Source organism: Protobothrops mucrosquamatus, unplaced genomic scaffold (genome assembly GCF_001527695.2).
Source record: "Protobothrops mucrosquamatus isolate PMUCROS unplaced genomic scaffold, P.Mucros_1.0 scaffold_299, whole genome shotgun sequence".
NCBI classification, from domain to species: domain Eukaryota; kingdom Metazoa; phylum Chordata; class Lepidosauria; order Squamata; family Viperidae; genus Protobothrops; species Protobothrops mucrosquamatus.
Genome location: NW_015386375.1, coordinates 314,873 through 333,882, shown reverse-complemented (window position 1 = coordinate 333,882; position 19,010 = coordinate 314,873). Strand labels below are relative to the sequence as shown.

General features: G+C 39.9%; 1 protein-coding gene across 1 annotated transcript in view; it reads left to right on the top strand.

The window, feature by feature from the left end:
- The window catches only part of APCDD1L (APC down-regulated 1 like), a 78,747-nt gene that overhangs the window by 47,317 nt on the left and 12,420 nt on the right, over positions 1 to 19,010 (top strand). Inside the window, exon 3 of the mRNA XM_015832079.2 lies at positions 17,675 to 17,747. Coding sequence (XP_015687565.1) covers positions 17,675 to 17,747 — 73 coding nt within the window. The remainder of the gene's footprint in view (positions 1 to 17,674; positions 17,748 to 19,010) is intronic.

Genomic DNA, 19,010 nt, shown 5'->3' with positions numbered 1-19,010 from the left:
ATATGGTCAGAATTTAGGTGCTTAGAAACTGGAACATATTTATGACCGTTGTGGTGGTCTGGGGTCATGTGATCGCCATTTTGTTACCTTCCCAACCAGCTTCTGACAAGCAAAATCAATGGGAGAAGCCAGAGATGCATGATTTACTTAATAGCTATGGAAAAAATGTGCTAAAATTGGATGCAATTCACTTAACAACCACCTTGCTTAGCAATTGTGGTTGTAAGTTGAGGACTACCTTTATGGTTAATGGTATAGCTGGGAGGTGCCGAGTCTGAGATTTCTTTGCTGTTTCACATATTCTTCCCCACCTTGGTGTCCTTAACGTATGCAAGGCTTCAACTGGAACTGAGATATCTCAGGACCAACTTCTGCACTTAATCTGCCACTTACAGGAGCATTTCCTAAGGATTTCCCGCCTTGGGGAGATGCAAAAAATATAGGCCTACAGGTGTTATTTATCCTGATTAAAGAGAATATTTGTCGCTCAGGGTTGAATCGTGGGGTCCTTGGTGCTTTCTGAGCTATTATTTCTTCATTGTGGTGCTGATGTTCTACTACGTCAAATATGTGCAGATCTCACTTTATATACAGCATTAGGAAAGTATTAAAAATTTAACTGCTCAAGAGGTTTTTTTAAATCTTGAACATGCTACTGAGTTATTTACTGTTGTTTTGATTTTGTGTTTATTGAGGTATTTTGTGGTTACTGCTTTTATGTAATTACTTTTTTTGTTTTTTTTGTTACTGCACCCTGTTGTGTTACTGCTAATTTTTGAGTTGATGGATTGCAGCAGACTAAACTTAAAATGTAAAACTTAAATATGTAAAAAAAGTTAATGAATAAATATTTCTCTAATTCTCACGTTGTTATAAGTTAAGCAAAGCTTAACTTGCAACAATTATCTTATTTATTACTAGCTGTACCCGGCCACGCGTTGCTGTGGCTCAGTCTGGTTAAATGGAAAAGAAAGAAAAGAGAAAGCGCACGTTTGTAATATGTTTACTTTCACAATGCTTGTGGGTATACAATATTTTTTGTTAGCGTGTGTTGCTTTTACGTCCAACAGATGGCGCTGTTTTTCAAAAAAAGCATGTTTTTACCTGTCACAGGTGTGACATCTATACAATAGTAGGTATATAAAAACACGCGCATATTTGAATGCAACGTTGTGTCAAAATTTCAAAGCAATCGGTGAAGAACTTTCAGAGATTTAAGATTTTGAACAAACGAACATTTACATTTTTATTTATAGATAAGATAAGATAAGATAAGATAAGATAAGATAAGATAAGATGTTCCTGAATTCCTAACCCTTTTATGCTAACAGACCTGGTAGGGGAAAATGCCAGAGTCGCTGCTTACACACTAGATAAAATACACTCTTGCTATTCTCAGGGAAATAATTAATTAATAAAGTATATTTTATATATGAGGTGAGAAGGTAAAGAATCTGAGAACACTTGCCATTTTCTGTGTAGCACCCTAACTTAATGGGAAATCTTTTCCATTAGGTGTTCTTGTGGAAATTTTCACAAACCAGATTTTTCAGCAGTTCTTTTTTCAATTGGTGTGTAGGAAAAGCAATAGCTTCTACTTTAGCTGGACGTATGCAAACCATAACAATGATCTGGCATTCCCATAAATAGTGAGAAAGGAAGAATGCAAGTCCTTCCACTGATTAACTGTTCTGTCAGGAAATTTCTTCTTAATTCTAGGTTTCTTCTCTCCTTGATTAGTTTCTTGCTTCTTGTCCTGCCCTCAGGTGCTTTGAGTGAATCACTTGATGTGCATGGTAAGATCTCAGTTTCATTTTTGGGACTTTTTAAGCAGGGCTGAGAAGACTTAATTAATTAAATTTAATTTTGATTAAATGCTGGATAATTTCTTCCAAATAGTGTAGACAATATTAAGATGTCTGGACCAAGATCTGGTTTATTAAACGGTAGGTATCTGTGTGCTCTACATAGTCTGGAATATCAAGTAATAGAAAATGATTTGTTTATAATTGTGTAAGGGCAAGTAAACGTCAGGTTAATAAGGCTGCCTGTAGAAAGAACAACCATCCAAATTCCTACACTCCAACAGATGGTCCTTGACTTACAACCATTCATTTAACGACTGCTCGAAGTTACAACAACACTGAAAAAAGTATTTTGAATGGTCCTTTCACAGCATCCTCATGGTCATGTGATCAGACTTTGGGTTCTTTGCAACCAGCATGTATCTAAGATGGTTGCAGCATCTTGGGATCATGGGATTGCCATTTGCAACCTTCCCAGGGAGTTTCCATCAAGGAGAGTCAATGGAGGAAGCTGGATTCACATAATGACTGCATGATTCACTTAACAAACACAGTGATTCACTTAATAGGCATAGCAAAAACGGTAGTAAAATTGGGCACAACTCACTTAACAACTGTTGTGCTTAGCAACTGAAATTCTGGTCCCATTGTGGTCATAAACTGAGGATTACCTTTATTTCTAGGAAAAAATTGTAGTTCAGAAATTGAGTGATTCAGCCTGTTTTATCAGTAGAGAGTTCTTACTTTTGATGTGTGATAAGAGCCGTGGTTTCCTTAATATAGACATATTTTTCAATTACTGAACAACATCTTCATTCCATCAAAACCAGGCCCCCTGTAAAAACCAACGCAAAATCTAAATGAGAGGCTACATTTCTGATGAGGAAGTCCTAAACGTTGGCCTAATTTCAGGGCACACAGCTTCTGTGATTAGATTACGTTCAAGGCAGGTTGAAGTTTAATTGAAATGTCTGTCAATGATATTTGAGGGAGCTGGAATGCATCAAGAATGGCCGCTGCTGGCAGGCAAAGCAGTAGACTGAAATTTCAGACTATCTAGAAACCACACCCTAATAAACAGTTTCCCCCAGAACCTGCCTCTTAAAACAAATTCAGGTCTGTGCTTTGATTGAATAAGCATTTTTCCTTGTAGCCTGTTGTTGTGTCAAAGTGAAACATGCCCCCTCTCTGATTTATTTTGGTTTATGTCACTGGTGCTGTGGCATGTATCACTTTAATAGCTTTCTAAACCCAGCATTTTCCTTGACAACCTTTAAAGGGCTTTGCACATAGTGCACATTCTGAATGGAAAAACCCTTTTTGCTGTTGTTCCCTTGCTGTGGTAACAGTAAGCACGAGAAAGTCTTAAAAGAGGTTTAAAGAGCTCTTAAAAGAGCATGCAAACTCTTAAAGAGGCGCTACTTTCAGATTGCTGCTACTTAGCAGGGAGTCTTCACTTACCAACCGCCTCATTTAATGGCCCTTCAAAATGACAACACTGTAAAAAAAAACCCCATAGTTTTGTGACCAGTCCTTGCATTTATGGCTGTTACAACAGAACAGAATAACAAGTTGGAAGGGACCTTGGAGGTCTTCTAGTCCAGGGGTAGTCAACCTTGGCTCTTTTATGACTCGTGGACTTCAATTCCCAGAATTCCTGAGCCAGCTTAGCTGGTTCAGGAATTCTGGGAGTTGAAGTCCACGAGTCATAAAAGAGCCAAGGTTGACTACCCCTGTTCTAGTCCAACCCCCTGTTCAAGCAGGAGACCCTATACTATTCCAGACCAGTGGCTATCCAGTCTCTTCTTAAAAGCCTCCAGTGATGGACCCACAACTTCTGGAGGCAGGCCATTCCACTGGTTAATGTTGCAGAGTCCTGTGAATGCCATCCAGATGATCAGCACACATTTAGCAGTAACAACCATTTCAATGTCCTGTGATTCATTGATCACTATTTGTATGCTTCCCAACAAGCTTGTGGCAACAGAATTAATGGATAACATGGAAATAAAATCATAAATAAAGTCACAGTTGCATGATTTTCCATTTAGCGACAGTTGCAGGTCCCAACTGTGGTTCCTAAGTGAGGACTTTAACTAGGTTTAAACAACACACTACGCTGAACCAATTTTATGCCATAGCATTGTTATGTGAAGTAATCTGAATAAGAATTTCAAATTTAAGACACGAAAGCTTATACATTTTATTAATTGTATGTGTGCATATGGAGATAATCGCTTCCATTCTCCTTTAGAACATGAGAACTAAAACTAGTTAAAAAATTAATATCCTTAAATTTCAATCTTCTTTTTTAAAACTTGTGCTCCTTTGTTTGCCCTCATAACGTAGTGATTAAAGAGACCCAAAATGTACCTCACTGTGTGACTTGGAATCAGTCATTGTTTTTCAACCCAGTATGTCTCTCAGGATTTTTACTGCAGGAAGAAAAACTGAAGGAGGGAATATGCTATATGCATGGATTTGAGCGCCTGGAAGAAAGGCAGGATAGACAGGAAATCTAACAAACAGATATGGGCCTCTCATTGTTAAATTAGCTAAGCTTTAGTTGATCAAAATCTGGAATAATGAAAAACTGATGTAATCTCCATCAGTTTGCTTAGGTTTTTTTTCCATTTTGAACTTGTTGGGAACATTGTTTGCAATTTTATTGAAGCTGCACTTAAAAATATTTAAGGCAACTGAAGGAGAAATTTCCTGAAAGAACAATTGATCAGTGGAACAACTTGTCTCCAGAAGTTGTGGGTGCTCCAACACTGGAGGGTTTTAGGAAGAGATTGGATAACTACTTGTCTGAAATGGTATAGAGCAGTGATGGCAAACCTTTTAGAGACCGAGTGCCCAAACTGCAACCCAAAACCCACTTATGCATCGTCGGGTGCCGGATGGGTGTGGCCCATTGGGTGGGCATAGCTGCAGTGGTAACGGCAGACTGGGTGAGACTAAAAAGTTCAATCAATCAATTCCAACTTTGCAAGATCTTTTTTTTCCCGTGAGAAGTTGAAATTGATTGATTGATTGAATTTTTTTTTTTTGCACATGGCGGCGGAGGCCTAAAGTGAAAAGGTTTTATAAAACCCAGCTGAAGGCCTAGGACTGGGGCGACGATGCGCGTGCCCACAGAAAGGCCTCTGAGTGCTGCCTCTGGCACCAGTGCCATAGGTTCGCCACCACTGGTATAGAGTTTCCTGCCTGTGTAGGGAGTTGGACTAGAAGACCTTCAAGGTCCCTTCCAACTCTGTTATTCTGTTATTCAACTCTATTATTGGTTCCATCTAGTATAGTATAGTTTGACCTGTTCAAGCACATCATAGTCCCAATGTTTTGTGGGATTTGGGTTTTTTTTTCCAACAAAAGGTAGTGAAAAACCTATTGTATTGTTGCAATTATCTGTGTATATTTATTTATTAGATTTTCATCCTGCCTTTATTACTTTATAGATAACTCAAGCAACAAACATACATAATACTCCTTCATCCTCCTATTTTCCCCGCAACAACCCTATGAGGTGGATTGGGCTGAGAGAGAGAGGAACTGGTCCAAAGTCACCCAGCTGGCATTCGTGCCTAAAGTGGGACCAGAACTCCCAGTCTCCTGATGACTGGCTTAAAATCACCCAGCTGGTGACAAAGGGAGCAGAGCAGCCCTCGTCAATGATCTTCCACGAATTAAAAACACTTAAGAGGCTCTCTCTGCTGTCCCTTTTGTTTAGAGCAGGGGTCCCCAACCGCTGGCACCACGCTGCGGCATGCCAGAAACTGGTCCGCACAAACAAGTAAAGCTCCATCCGCGGGATGCAGGCAGTACATGAAACCACGCCCCCTCCGGTCCACAGAAAAATCTCTCTCCATGGTACCAGTCCCTGGTGCACAAAAGGTTGGGGACCTCTGATTTAGAGCAGTGTTTCTTAAACTTTTTTTCCTTAGGATTCTTTTTTAAAATTATGGAGGATCCTAAAAGAGCTTTAATGCATAGGGGTTGTATTTATCATATTAAAAATTAAAGTAGACACATTCGCTTCTACTACTATTTCTCATGCTCATTGATGGGATTTTAATATTGCATTGTTTTTCCAACATAGTTTTGCAATTAATTTTGACTTTATAGATTTCTGAGAGAGTCTTGGGGAACTCCCAGGGGTCCCAGATGCTGTACTGGTCCAGTGGTTAGAATGCAGTATTGCAGGCTGACTCTGCCCACAGTCAGGAGTTTGATCCTGATTGGCTCAAGGTTGACTCAGCCTTCCATCCTTCTGAGGTTGGTAAAATGAGGACCCAGATTGTTGGGAGAAATATTCTGACTCTGTAAATGGCTTAGAGAGTGCTGTAAAGCACTATGATGCAGTATGTAAGTCTAAGTGCTATTGCTATTGCTAAACACTGCTTTAATAGAGCTCAACAAAAATGCAAACCTTTGGAGATCCAATCAGGATGAATGCCCTTTCTTAGCAGAATTGGGAGAGCCTTCCCTGCATCCACCCTTTTCTAACACATTTAGCCTCTCCCTAGGACTGTGTTGGGAGTAGCATAAAACAAAGCAGAAAAAAAAACTAAGTTCTTAGAATGATCCAGTTTTGTGAGGTTCCTCTAGGGCAGTGTTTTTCAATTTAGTAAACACCTTTCAAAGTTGTCAAAGTTGAGAAACACTGCTCTAAGGTTTCATCTCTATGCTGATAGTAGGAAGATAAGCTTAACCTTTGGTGCTAACTCACCATGGAAATTAGCTTAATCTAAACAATCCAGGGGCTATTTGGGGCTAAAGCAAATTTGCTCTAAGCCCACTATGAGTGGATTTAGCAGTTTGCATAACAAGCTCCATTCCTGACCCAGCTAAAGATGTCCCAGGGACAGCTTTATTCCCGGTGAACATTTTAAACTGGGGTTCATTTTCTGACTCATACACTCAGGTCAGATTCTCTTGCAATCTTTCTCTCAGATTTGGCAGAGGGAATGCGTACGATATTCCTTTTCTTATTCAGAGAGCATCTTGCCTTTTGTAATTCTATCCATCTGGAACAGTTTCTTTCTGCCCTATTAAAAAAAAAACCCCCCACCATTATAGTATTTCACAATTGTAGCCTTTGAATATTTATCCATTTCCATCTCGTGTGCTAGTCAGACAGTTCATATTAAGTTCTTTTCGGTTTAGCTAATATTAGAAACATTCCCTGCCATTTAATGAATCTTTTTGCTCCGCCTTACATTTTGCTGTTAGTTTTCTGTCAATCAGATGAAACTTCTGATTTACACTTACTATTCTGTGGTAGCTGCTCCTTTTGCTTTTGTGATGAGGCTTAATTATTTACACACGGGGAATTTTTTTTGGAAATCCAATTAATAGTTGCACTCTTCAAAATGCTGCAGAGAAAGAAGGGGGAAAGTGTGCATACATGTACACATTCTTATAATCAAACAACCACAACCACCGCTAATAAAGAATTCCATCCCTGCGTATGCCAGGATGACATATTTAATTCCGGAATAAGCAGTGTTGTCTCCCTTTGATGCTATCTCTTCTGCAAGGGAATGGAAGTCTGGGAACATCATTAAGTGGAAAGGTTAGTTAACCACTTTGGTTTCAGTTGCCACATTGGAAATCATGTCTGGTAATTTGGCTGCCCTTCAGTTGGCAACGCTGAGATATGTTTTGACCTCAGCTCCCAGTTCTTGCTTCCTATTGGCAATTTTCCTGGTCTACAGATTCAAAAGGCATCATGGTCTGATTTCACCAGGGTCCATGAGACCGAGGAGCAATAGATGCTATTACTCCTTGCTTTCCAGGAAGACCATCAGGGCAAGGAGAGTCCATCTGCATTGGCCCCCATTGCTACAACTACAAGAAGCTAGCTTTGCCCTCTTTAATAGAAGAGAATGTTTGTAGCTCTGGGTTAAACTGTGGGGTCCTTGGTGCTCTCTGAGATTGGTTTTCTTGCAGATGTTTCATTACCTAACTAGAAGAGAGTGGGGTTTGCTCTCTATTTATGTACAAGTGGCTTGTCCTGTGAGTGTTGGCGAGATTGTTCTTGATAGTTCCTTGATTAGACTGTTTACTGTTTGATTGTTTGTCTGAGTTGGTAGTTCCTTGATTGGGTTATTGTTTAATGCCTGATTGTTGATCTGATAAATCTTGGGGTTAATCTCTGAGTAATGATTACTATCCAGGAGAGGTTGTGGTCTAGGATGCTCACAGTTTCCGAGTTGAAACTATGTGACATCTGTCCACGTGTTGTGCAAGTAAGAAGTTTTCATCAAGTCTTGTGACTGCAAGTTGGTGTTCAGGAAGGCACTTTGCTAGCCTTCTGCCTGTTTGTTCTGTATAATGGCTGTTAAACAGTGTTTACACTTAGCTTTCTCAGCATAGATGAAGCCTTCAGCTTCTAAGGTAATTGTCATGGATAGCTTTGTTTTCATTTGTCAGTGATGTAGAACCATCAGCTGCTGGTGAAACAAGAAGGTGACCAGGAGAAGAACATCCTAGGTTAGGGGTAGGCAACCTTGGCTCTTTTATGACTGGTGGACTTCAACTCCAGCTATGCTGGCTCAGGAATTCTGGGAGTTGAAGTCCACCAGTCATAAAAGAGCCAAGGTTGCTTACCCCTGTCCTAGGTAGTATAGAAATAGCGATGTTTTGCTCTGTGTTTTTTCCCTGGCCTTGAAGAACTTCTCTTCCTTCATTACCCCTTCATTACGAGTTTTGCATTTTTTTAGATTGTAAACCTAAGAGTCTGATCTTTCTGCCTATCTCTTAAATAGTGCAAGTAGCTGTGGGGAACGGTTATTTGAAAAATGAGATTAAAGTGCAGGAAGTTTGTTCTGAATTTCCAGCTGGCCTTTGGTCTGCAGACTAGCAGTAACTCTGATTGGAGACCTGTTTTTACACATCTTAGGGCTATAATGGTATGTGGGAATGACCTTGGGAGATAGAAGAGCTACAGACAAAGGTATCTGTCATGCGAAAGGCATCTTAGTAAAAGTAAAGGAAGGGAGAAATATATTCAGGCTTGCAAGGTTCTGTTAATGCACCTTGCAATAAAGCTAGAGTTAGTATTCATTGTTTGTTTCATTCTTGTCTGGACTTCAAAGGGCTAGTACTAAAAAGGCCCTTTGCCTTTTGTGCATACCAAAAGTACACCTCTCTTTGCAGCAATGTGATTACTCTTCAGTTAATGTTGTAATATATAAGAAAAGAATGGTCACCCAAGATGTTCATATATACTTATGAGAAGTGCATAGGGTTACATGAACTGATTCCTTCACCCATGGCCTGCTCACAACATCATGTTTGGTTGAATGCAGGTACAAAGTTCTCTAATCTTGTCCTTTTTATCTTGTTGTAAGACACCCAGTGTCTCTTGATGGTGAGATTGATGTCATATACATTTAATAAGTAATAAATAAAACTCAGAGTGGAAGGGGTGCAGTGTTATCACATTCAGACAGGAAGACTGGAATTGGTAGTGGTAGATTAGGTTCCCTGCACAGTTAGCTGTTTTATAAAAATGGAAGGATTATTTTTTCCTTCGGCTATTTTAAGAGCTGCTGCTCTTATCCAAATTTAACAGCAAGACCAACACAATTTCCTCATATGATGTTGGCCTGCTTCACTCCATTCTTTTACGACATTGCGGTCCCTTAATTCAGGGTAGAATCAGATGGACCTGAGCATTTACTAGCCGGACGCCCTTCCTGACGTCATGCGGAGTTCGCAACAGATATTTTTTTCTTTTTCGTCCTAAGAGAGAAACATCTGCCACTACCTAGGATTGAACTCTCAACTTTCCAAGTGGGAGGCGAGCATCTTCACCACTACACCACCGCGCTCTCATGGTCCTCCTTCACTGTGGTCTTTAAAGTCATCCTTATAACACCTAATGAACACTTACATTGATGGTGTGTTCTTAAATAGTGTACAAGATGACTAGGTGGAGCTTGAAGGTGGGCTCAAATGTGTCATCAGTTTGGAGTTGCTACGCTCCCCAAAAGAGACCTAAATCCATGAATTCTATTGACTCTTATATAGCACCAATTTTCCTTCAACTTTAGTAGATCAGGTTTTTGTATATAGGTAGCATGTAAGAAACTTGAAGTGCTTTGAACTAAACTCCTGCTCCTGGTTACTTGTGCTTGACAAATAGGTCCAACACATGAACTCAGGGTGAGTGGGCTTTCTCTTTTCATCCAGAGATCCAGCTGTGGGGCAATCATTCCAGGCATTCTGTGGTATGTGGATATAGAGAAAAGCACAAAACCTTTGGCTAAATAAATAAATCTACTCAGAGTTCTTGCGCTTAACTACTTCTCATATATCTTAGTGGTATTCCAGTTGATACAGTAGGTGAGTTGTACATGTACACAAAAGCCCTGATTGCTGATGGTTGTATTTCTACTTGTGGAAAAGCAATTTGAGAATAGAAAAGTGAGAGTGAAGCGGGTATAGTACAATCTCTTTGCCTGCCTGAGGCTTCTCCATTTCAAAATCAAGATCTCTCCGAATCGTTTTTGTGTTAAAGAGTATTTCTTAGTAGAATTATGTATATAATATCTTCCAGTCTCTCAAAGGCCTTTAAGATGGTTCACAACACTAAAGACCAATCACAGTATACTTGGGTGGGGTGGGGTGGAATAACCCTTTGTAAACACAAAAAAGAAATCAAAAGCTAGCATAATTCACACGTGATTGAAACCTATTAAATGTCTGATAAAACAGAAATTTCTTAAATACCTACTTTAAGAAATCAGGAAGGGGTTACCTATCACCATATCACTATTGGGTGAAAGCTTCATAATTCGGGTGCAGCTACCAAATAGGCCCAGATGTTATAAAATCTTATATTGTCAGGCCCAGTCCAAAAACAATATAGAACAATTCAGGCAAAGTTCAGTTCTTTATTTGCTGAACTATATAGACCAGGGGTCTTCAAACTTGGCCCTTTTATGACTTGTGGACTTCACCTCCCAGAATTCCTCAGGCAGACACGCTGGCTGAGGAAGTTGAAGTCCACAAGTCATAAAAGGGCCAAGTTTGAAGACCCCTGATATAGACAGACTCTTGCCAGACTAATCCTATGCGACTCTAACTCTAATGGATATACACTGGGAGAATCTAGAGAGTAGCTACCCTAAATTTCTTCCTCTTTCTCAGATCCAGTTCTGGCTGGATTGTCCCTTGCTTTACTCCCCCCCCCCGGAATGTGCTTCTTCCTTCTTTGAAAACTTGCTCTCCATTGTACTCCATCACACCACCACTCCCTCAATAGACACAATCCATCACATATATAATGGCTAGCTGGTGATAATGAAGCAAGATGCTCTGAAATTGACAGGAGAATGTGGTTTTTGATATAACACACTTATTTATAGCACACTTATTTATAAATAATGACCTGATGTTTTAATTGGCAGCATATATTAAGAGTGAACTCTTGGAGGTTGAGCAGGATCATTATAATAAGATTTAAAAAACAAGCATCTCAAAAAGTATTCTGGTCTCCATCTGTACCAGCTGTTGTTTCCAAATATTATTTAAAGAAAGCCTCCCAGAGAAAGCATTGCATTAAGCCTGGCATACATAATCCTGAATTCTTTTCCAGGATGTTGTGCTAATGACCTGAAATGTAGTTTTTCGCTGTACACTTTTAACAATAATTGGTAGTAGATAGATGATATTCGTGACATGTATATTGTTTTTTCACTATTCCTCAAATTCTTTTTTTCTATTTTTTTTTTAATCCTCCTGCACTCCAGAGTGAAGTCCGTTTATAATCTCTTCCAATTCTGACTGTTTGGTATTAATGTCAGAGTGTTTTTAAATAGCTTATTTCTTCACGTCAAATCTCATTTCATAAACTGAGGTTTTGCTCCATTGCTTTTTGAAACAACACATTTTATTGAAACCTTAGGGACTAGCCTCCTGATCTCACCTGCCTTTTTATTTCTGCTCTGCGCACTTAGAAAGCCACCTATATTTCTAGAGTTAAAGATAGAAATGAATGTTGTTTCCAAGAAGGGGAGTGAGTAACAGTTGAGGTTGAGTTTAGTCTTATCACTCAAAAGAACTATAACTTCGGAGGCATTCTTAGGAAGTGGTCTTATTACAGCTGTTTTTATTTCTCATTCCTCTCCGATTTAATGTCCAGGTTAATTTTTAAATTATCCTGATAAAAATTCTGTGTCACTCATTTTCAACTTATTTTGGAAGTGCCCTCGTGTGGTGGAAAAAGGAAGTGTGTGAGTTTCCAGCTATAAGGGCAAATACAGCAGTACTTCTTAAATTCTTTTCTCTTAGACCCCCTTCCTGCTTTTAAAAATTATCCCAAGCGAACTTTTGTTTGCATGGGTTATATTTATCAATGTTTACTGTATTAAAAAAAAAGTTTGATGGGATTTTATTATTGTATTATTTTTCATCATAGGTTAGCAAGTAATTTGATTTAGCAGATCCCTGGAAGGGTCTTGGGATAGCCCTAGGATTCCTTGGATGGAATGGGCCAAGTCTCCACGGCCAAAACTGCGGGACAATTCAACAATTCAGTTTAATTATTTAAAATAATTTAAAAATATATTTTTGTCATTCACATTTCATTCTGTCCCTCCTTTTGCAATCTTTCTTAAATCAGGGGTCTGCAAGCTTGACAACTTGAAGACTTGTGGACTTCAGCTCCCAGAATTCCTCAGCCAGCTATGCTGGCTGAGGAATTCTGGGAGCTGAAGTCCACAAGTCTTCAAGTTGTCAAGCTTGCAGACCCCTGTCTTAAATGATTCTATTCTACCATTTCTTTGATATTAGGGTAAATCTTATCCTATTGCAATTTGTCCCACAGCGAGCTGGCCGTGGCAAGTTGCCCTGGACCAGGGGTAGGCAACCTTGGCTCTTTTATGACTCGTGGGCTTCAACTCCCAGAATTCCTGAGCCAGCCATGCTGAGGGGAAAGGGAGAGGTTTCCAAGCTGAGCCATGCTGGCTCAGGAATTCTGGGAGTTGAAGTCCACGAGTCATAAAAGAGCCAAGGTTGCCTACCCCTGCCCTAGACCCTCCTAGGACCCCACTTTAACAAACCCTGCAATGGATTATTTTGCAGGGTTGCACGTCAAACTACACTATTTTCCTCAGTGCAAATCTTCTAATAAAAGTTTGTGCAGAAGATTTGACTTTTTCTCAGTATTCAGCAAAGGCAGGGTTTCTTCAACTGTCTTTTTCTCAAGGCAGGGAAAAAGGTGACTGAAGTTCTTACAAGATGAAGGTAGCCAGAAAACCTCAGCTCAGATTCTGCATCCGCTACAGAATAAAGAAGGGTTGGGAATCAATATAAAAGAGAAATCTTAAAAAAATTATGTTGGCAGAGCTGCTGCAGCTTAGAAAGGGCTGCCACTTCAGCAGCTGTTATTTTTAAACCGTTTATTAAATTGGGGAAGGAAAGTAGGAGAGCAAGTGATAATGAAACCTCCTGGCATGGTTCTGCAGCATTGTACAAGTAGTCCTTGACTCACAACCACAATTGTGCCAAAAGTTTCTGCTGCTTAGTGAGAAAGTTAAGTGAGTTTTGCCCAATTTAGCTCTTTTGGCGATGTTATAATAGTTATTTGGCATTTCCAGGATGCTTTTCCCACTTTAGCCTACGGTATGTCTGGGAGGAATCTCTTCCAAGAATCAACCAGACCCAAGCATGCTTAGCTTCCAAACACGACAACCTGGGTGCTGCCTTCTGCCCCATTAATAATATCAATAGTCTGATCCCCAGTTGCTTAGGCCAGGGGTAGGCAACCTTGGCTCTTTTATGACTTGTGGACTTCAACTCCCAGAATTCCTGAGCCAGCATGGCTCAGCATGGAAACCTCTCCCTTTCCCCTCAGCATGGCTGGCTCAGGAATTCTGGGAGTTGAAGTCCACGAGTCATAAAAGAGCCAAGGTTGCCTACCCCTGGTTTAGGCCTTTAAAACCCAATACCAGCATTTTGAATGGCAATGAAAATGTTTTAGGGAAAAGATTAAAAAAATGGCAACATACTCTCAACCATGGTGTGCCCGAGCTATTCATAAAATGGGTCCAAATGTTTCATGTTAATACCAACAGCCAATTATCATGCACACCTTTCTGACACCTTTTCTGTGGAAGTTGGCATGCACCAAGGCTGGGCATTGTTGCCATTACTGTTCATTCCCATCATGAATACCATCATATTAGACCAGGGGGTCTTCAAACTTGGCAACTTTAAGACTTGTGGACTTCAACTCCCAGAATTCTTCAGTCAGCCCTGGCTGGCTGAGGAATTCTGGGAGTTGAAGTCCATAAGTCTTAAAGTTGCCAAGTTTGAAGACCCCTGCATTAGACCATCACAGTACCTCCTATACAGGTAGTCCTTGACTTACAACCCCAATTAAGACCAAAATTTCTGTTGCTAAGTGAGACATTTGTTAAGTGAGTTTTACCCCATTTTATGACCTTTCTTGCAACAGTTTTTTCCACAATTATTAAATGAATCACTGCAGTTAAGTTAGTAACATGTTTGCAAAGTGAATCTGGCTTCCCCCTTGACTTTGCTTATCAGAAGGTCTCAAAAGGTGATCACATGATGCTGGGACACGGTGACTGTCATAAATATGAGCCAATCGCCAGGCATCTGAATGTTGATCCCTTGACCATGGGAATACTGCAACAATCATAAGTGTGAAAAACCATCATAAGTCACTTTTTTCAGTGCGGCTGGCACTTTGAACAGTCACTAAATGAATGGTTGTTAGTCAAGGACTACCTGTAAACCAAGTTGAGATTCTGAGTTGGTTTGAGCTTGGAGCTGAGCAGAGCAGAGCAGGTTTTGAATGCAGAGAGATTCGTTCCAACCTTCCCGTTTCCAACATTCTTCTCCATCCCTTTTTCCTATCACTGTGTGAAATCTGGGTCAGAAAATGAAGTTAGAAGGAAAACCATGATAAACATCATCTTTCTCCTATGGGAAGCCAGGCAGCCAATCTGCAAGAGTCGATATTTAATCTAGCTCAGTGACTTTAAACTGCACACAACCTATTCTAAATTGAAGCCCTCCAGATTTGTCAGGAACGTGCTTTCCAGAATTCCTAGGCAATGGAAAACTGGCTGGGAATCACATTAGGAAAGCTTTCCACAGTTTTCTTCTTAGATTGTTTCCTTCTGTATTGGTTAACTTTTCTTTTTTCAACTACAGTCCCTTAATTTTTTATCTCTTCCCTGCTCCTCTTATCTTCTTTTGTGGAGTAACTTTAACTTTAAACTCTCCGCTTTCTAATTTCCCATCTTCTTTGTAGAATTCAGTCCCTTAAGACTATTCCTATCACTCAGGGCCGTCTCAAGTTTTGCTCCCTGAAGTTTTAGACACTCCCTTTTCTTTTTTCTAAAGAAATTGGACTGCATATATTCTCAGAGCTTTGTTCTACAATTGGAATGTGTGTGAATACCAAAAGGTTTGTTGTTATAGAAATGGTTAGTACATATTACTATGTAAAAATAAAAAGTTGAGGCTGTATGTTATTACCTGACTCTATTGCACTAAAAAGAGTCGGAAATCAAGGCTTTTCTTTCATTTTCTCCTTTTACCCTACACTTTTTCCTCTTCCCTTTTTCCTTCCCTAGTTTCCCAACAGTTTCATTTTTCTTTATATTTTATATTTTGATAAATTAATTTAAAAAAGGGAAGTGAGAATGTTTATGAACACCCTCTCCTACCTCGTCTCATCAATGCTGCTTATTTCACTCTCAAAGCACATTGCACAGAAATTAAAGCATCATAACGGCAGTGCTTTTCTCTTTTATTTTTCTCCTTATCTCTAGTTCAGAAAAAAGAGTTTGTTTTTTTAAAAAATGTGTTAGATTCCCTGATCGTCTTTTCAAAGCAGCTGGGATATAAAACAATGTTGGCTTGATGTATTTGCCAAGAAGACATAGTAAGGGTTTAATCAAAGTGCAACACACATACCAGTTCAAATATGTTAGTGTGCATATAGTTGGGACATAAGCCATCAATAGACAACTAAAATATCCACATTTGAGGCATTTACTGATGTAAACAGGGGTCCTATTCCATTAATGCATTAATGCATTTTCAGATGTTACTAAGATGATGTGGCTTTTCTCTACAACATTCCAGAATTCGCAATCACATCAATGGCTAGTCTGAATAGGATTTTTCTTAGAGTTGTTATCCCAAAATACCTGCCTGTTTGGCATTTGTAGCACGGCTTTTTGTGAAGTGGACAAGAAGCCAGGATTCTCTCTGTAATTTCCTTTCAACTCTCCAGATGAAATTATTGATTGATTCCATTGTTTCAGCCCATCTTGAAACCAGACATAGAAGCATGAAATCTCAAGTTGATTTACTTTCATTTCACCTGCATTGCAGTTGAAACTGCCCTAAAACTAAGGCGGTTTTCCCCTGAGATGCTATGGCAGCTTTCCTGAGGGAATTCTTGCCTCACCTCATCCTTTTGATTCCTCAGCTTCAAGCCTTCTAAAGGAAATGCTAATTTGAAGGCTTTGCAGCTCCCCCTCAGTAGCCCACAAGGATTTTGTCGATTTCTTTCAGCACTCCATGAGCCCATGTAAAGTCCCAGGATATTTGCCTCTCCTTTTTTTCATTTTCGGTAGGGTGGGGTGAAAGACTTTAGTTTCTTGACCTTCAGGAACCCACTACAGCAGGGGTCCTCAGCCAAGCTTTGCTGGCTGAGGAATTCTGGGAGTTGAAGTCCACAAGTCTTAAAGTTGCCAAAGTTGGAGACCCCTGCATTACAGGACAATGATTTCCATTCTTTGTTCGTGGCATTTCACATCAGTAGATATGAAGACGATCACAGATTGCCTTCCAGCTGCAGGTAGTCCTTCACTTACAGTATGACCATTTGTTTAGTGCACTGAAAAAAGTGACTTATGAGCATTCCTTGCACTTAGGACTGTTGGTCAGGTCATTAAAATTTGGACATTTGGCAATAGGCACATAGTACGATGGTTGCAGTATCCCAGGTTCACATAATCGCCATTTGTGACCTTCCTAGCAAAGTCTGACAATTAAACTCAGGGAGAGAAGCTGGATTCACTTAACAACCAAATCGCACCTGACTTTACAATCTTTGTTCCCAGTTGTTAAAAGAATCGCTGTGGTTTTTGCTGCCATCATTTTTACAAACATACCGGTGCCTTGTAGGAGCCATGTATAAATTTCCAGAATTGATGACAACAATTGCAGATAATCAAACAGGGATTATGAAAAGCTTGGGAGTTCTTACACAAAATATTGAGCCGAACACAATAAGGTAGCCTTTTAAAAACTTATTTTAGCTTCTTTTACATCTATTTTTGTCTGAAATGTGTATTTGTCTTGTTTAAATTTCCAGCTAAAAGCTGGGAGATTAGAGGACAAATTGTGCTTAAACACTGTTCCAATAACTATCCATAACTATTCTGGAATTTCAACTACTTTATGTTTGCTTTTTTCTGGAATTGCTAATTATAATTAGTGAAGCTCTGATCCTTTCATCTCTAACTTTAATTCATTTTTGGAAAATGTATTCCAGTTTTCGTGGACTTCCGTGGGGATCTCTGCATTGCATCTTTTACCAGAGATGTAAAAGAGACCCTAAAGAGCAAGATATTTACTTGGGTGAATTCCATGAACCTTAGTACCAAGTGTTGTGGATGTATTATCTTCCTGCTGAAAGATCAGTTGCATAGCTTGGGGGGAGGGCTGTCTTAGATTTCATAGTCCACCTAGAAGAGATGCTATTGTCCAGAAGTGCCTTTATTCAGCTGCACCTGGCTATTAACATTGAAGAAAAAGAAAACATCTGGCTATATTGATTTATCCTTAATCATTTTTCTTCCTAATTACAGGAAAACACACAATTCTATACAGAGCATTTTGATAAATGTACTGAAACTCCAGTTCCAGTCAAATGTGGCAGCTGTATTTCATCAATTGCTTGGTAGACTATCCTAGTTATGATATTATTTCTTGTTTGTTTCTGGGCCTATCTCAAGTTACTGGCTTTGTTAACCAAAGTCCTAAAAGATATCAGAATAACAGAATAACAGAGTTGGAAGAGACCTTGGAGGTCTTTTAGTCCAACCTCGTGCTCAAGCAGGAAACCCTATATACCAGGGGTCCCCAACCCCCAGTCTGTGGACCAGTACCGGGCTACAGCATGCCAGCAACTGGTCCACACAAACAAGGAAAGCTTGTCCACAGGATGCAGGCAGCACACAAAACCACACACTCTCCAGTCCGTGGAAAAACCTCTCTCCACGGAACCAGTCTCTGGTGCCCAAAAGGTTGGGGACTTCTGCTATATACCATTTCAGACATTATCAAATTTATTTGCCACCCATCTTGAGGTTTAAGGTGACTCATAAAACACTACTTCCGTATGACATTTCCCACAAGTTACCATACTCACTTGGCTCTTTTTAATTTCTTAGCAACCAGTCAAAGTTACAACAGACCCCCCCACCCCCCAAAAAAACCCTATTTATGACTTGGAGTTCCAATGCACCCCCCCCCTCACAGTCAAATGGTCGCATTTTGGTGCTTGACAACCAGCTCATCTTTATGGCCAGTTGCAGAATTTCACAGTCATGTGAACACAATTTATGATGTTTTTGTCTGTTTTGGGCAAAAAACAAAACAAAAAACCCAGCTACAGGAATACATTGATTTGCTTAATAGCTGCTGGGTTCACTTAACAACCATGGCATAAGCTTTATGACTGCTGCAAAAAAAAGTTATAAAACTGGATCCTGTCATGTGGACATCTCAACTTATGGTTGTCATGACACAGGATGGAAATTCTGGGCTCCATTACAGTTCTAAGGTGAGGACTACATGTAAATATTTTTAAAAGAGGAAAACAACCTTTCTCAGCTGGTGTCATCCAGAAGTGTTATGTTATGACCCGGGATTGGTGCGTAAGCACCACGTGCTAAGCGGAGGCTTTGTCAGCATTTATTCAACCACCATCCCCCCAAATCCCCACAACCCAGCAATTCCTGGTCCCTTCCCAAGTCTCTGCATCCAATCCACACCTACAGTTCAAGAGCAAGGCTCAAGCACATGCGCATACACACTCCGTGCAACTTCCCGGCAATGGAAGTCCAAGGGAGCAGCAATGCTCCGGAAGCAAGACAGGATCTCAACCTCAGCAAAGTTCATGACAGATGACTTGGAACTTCA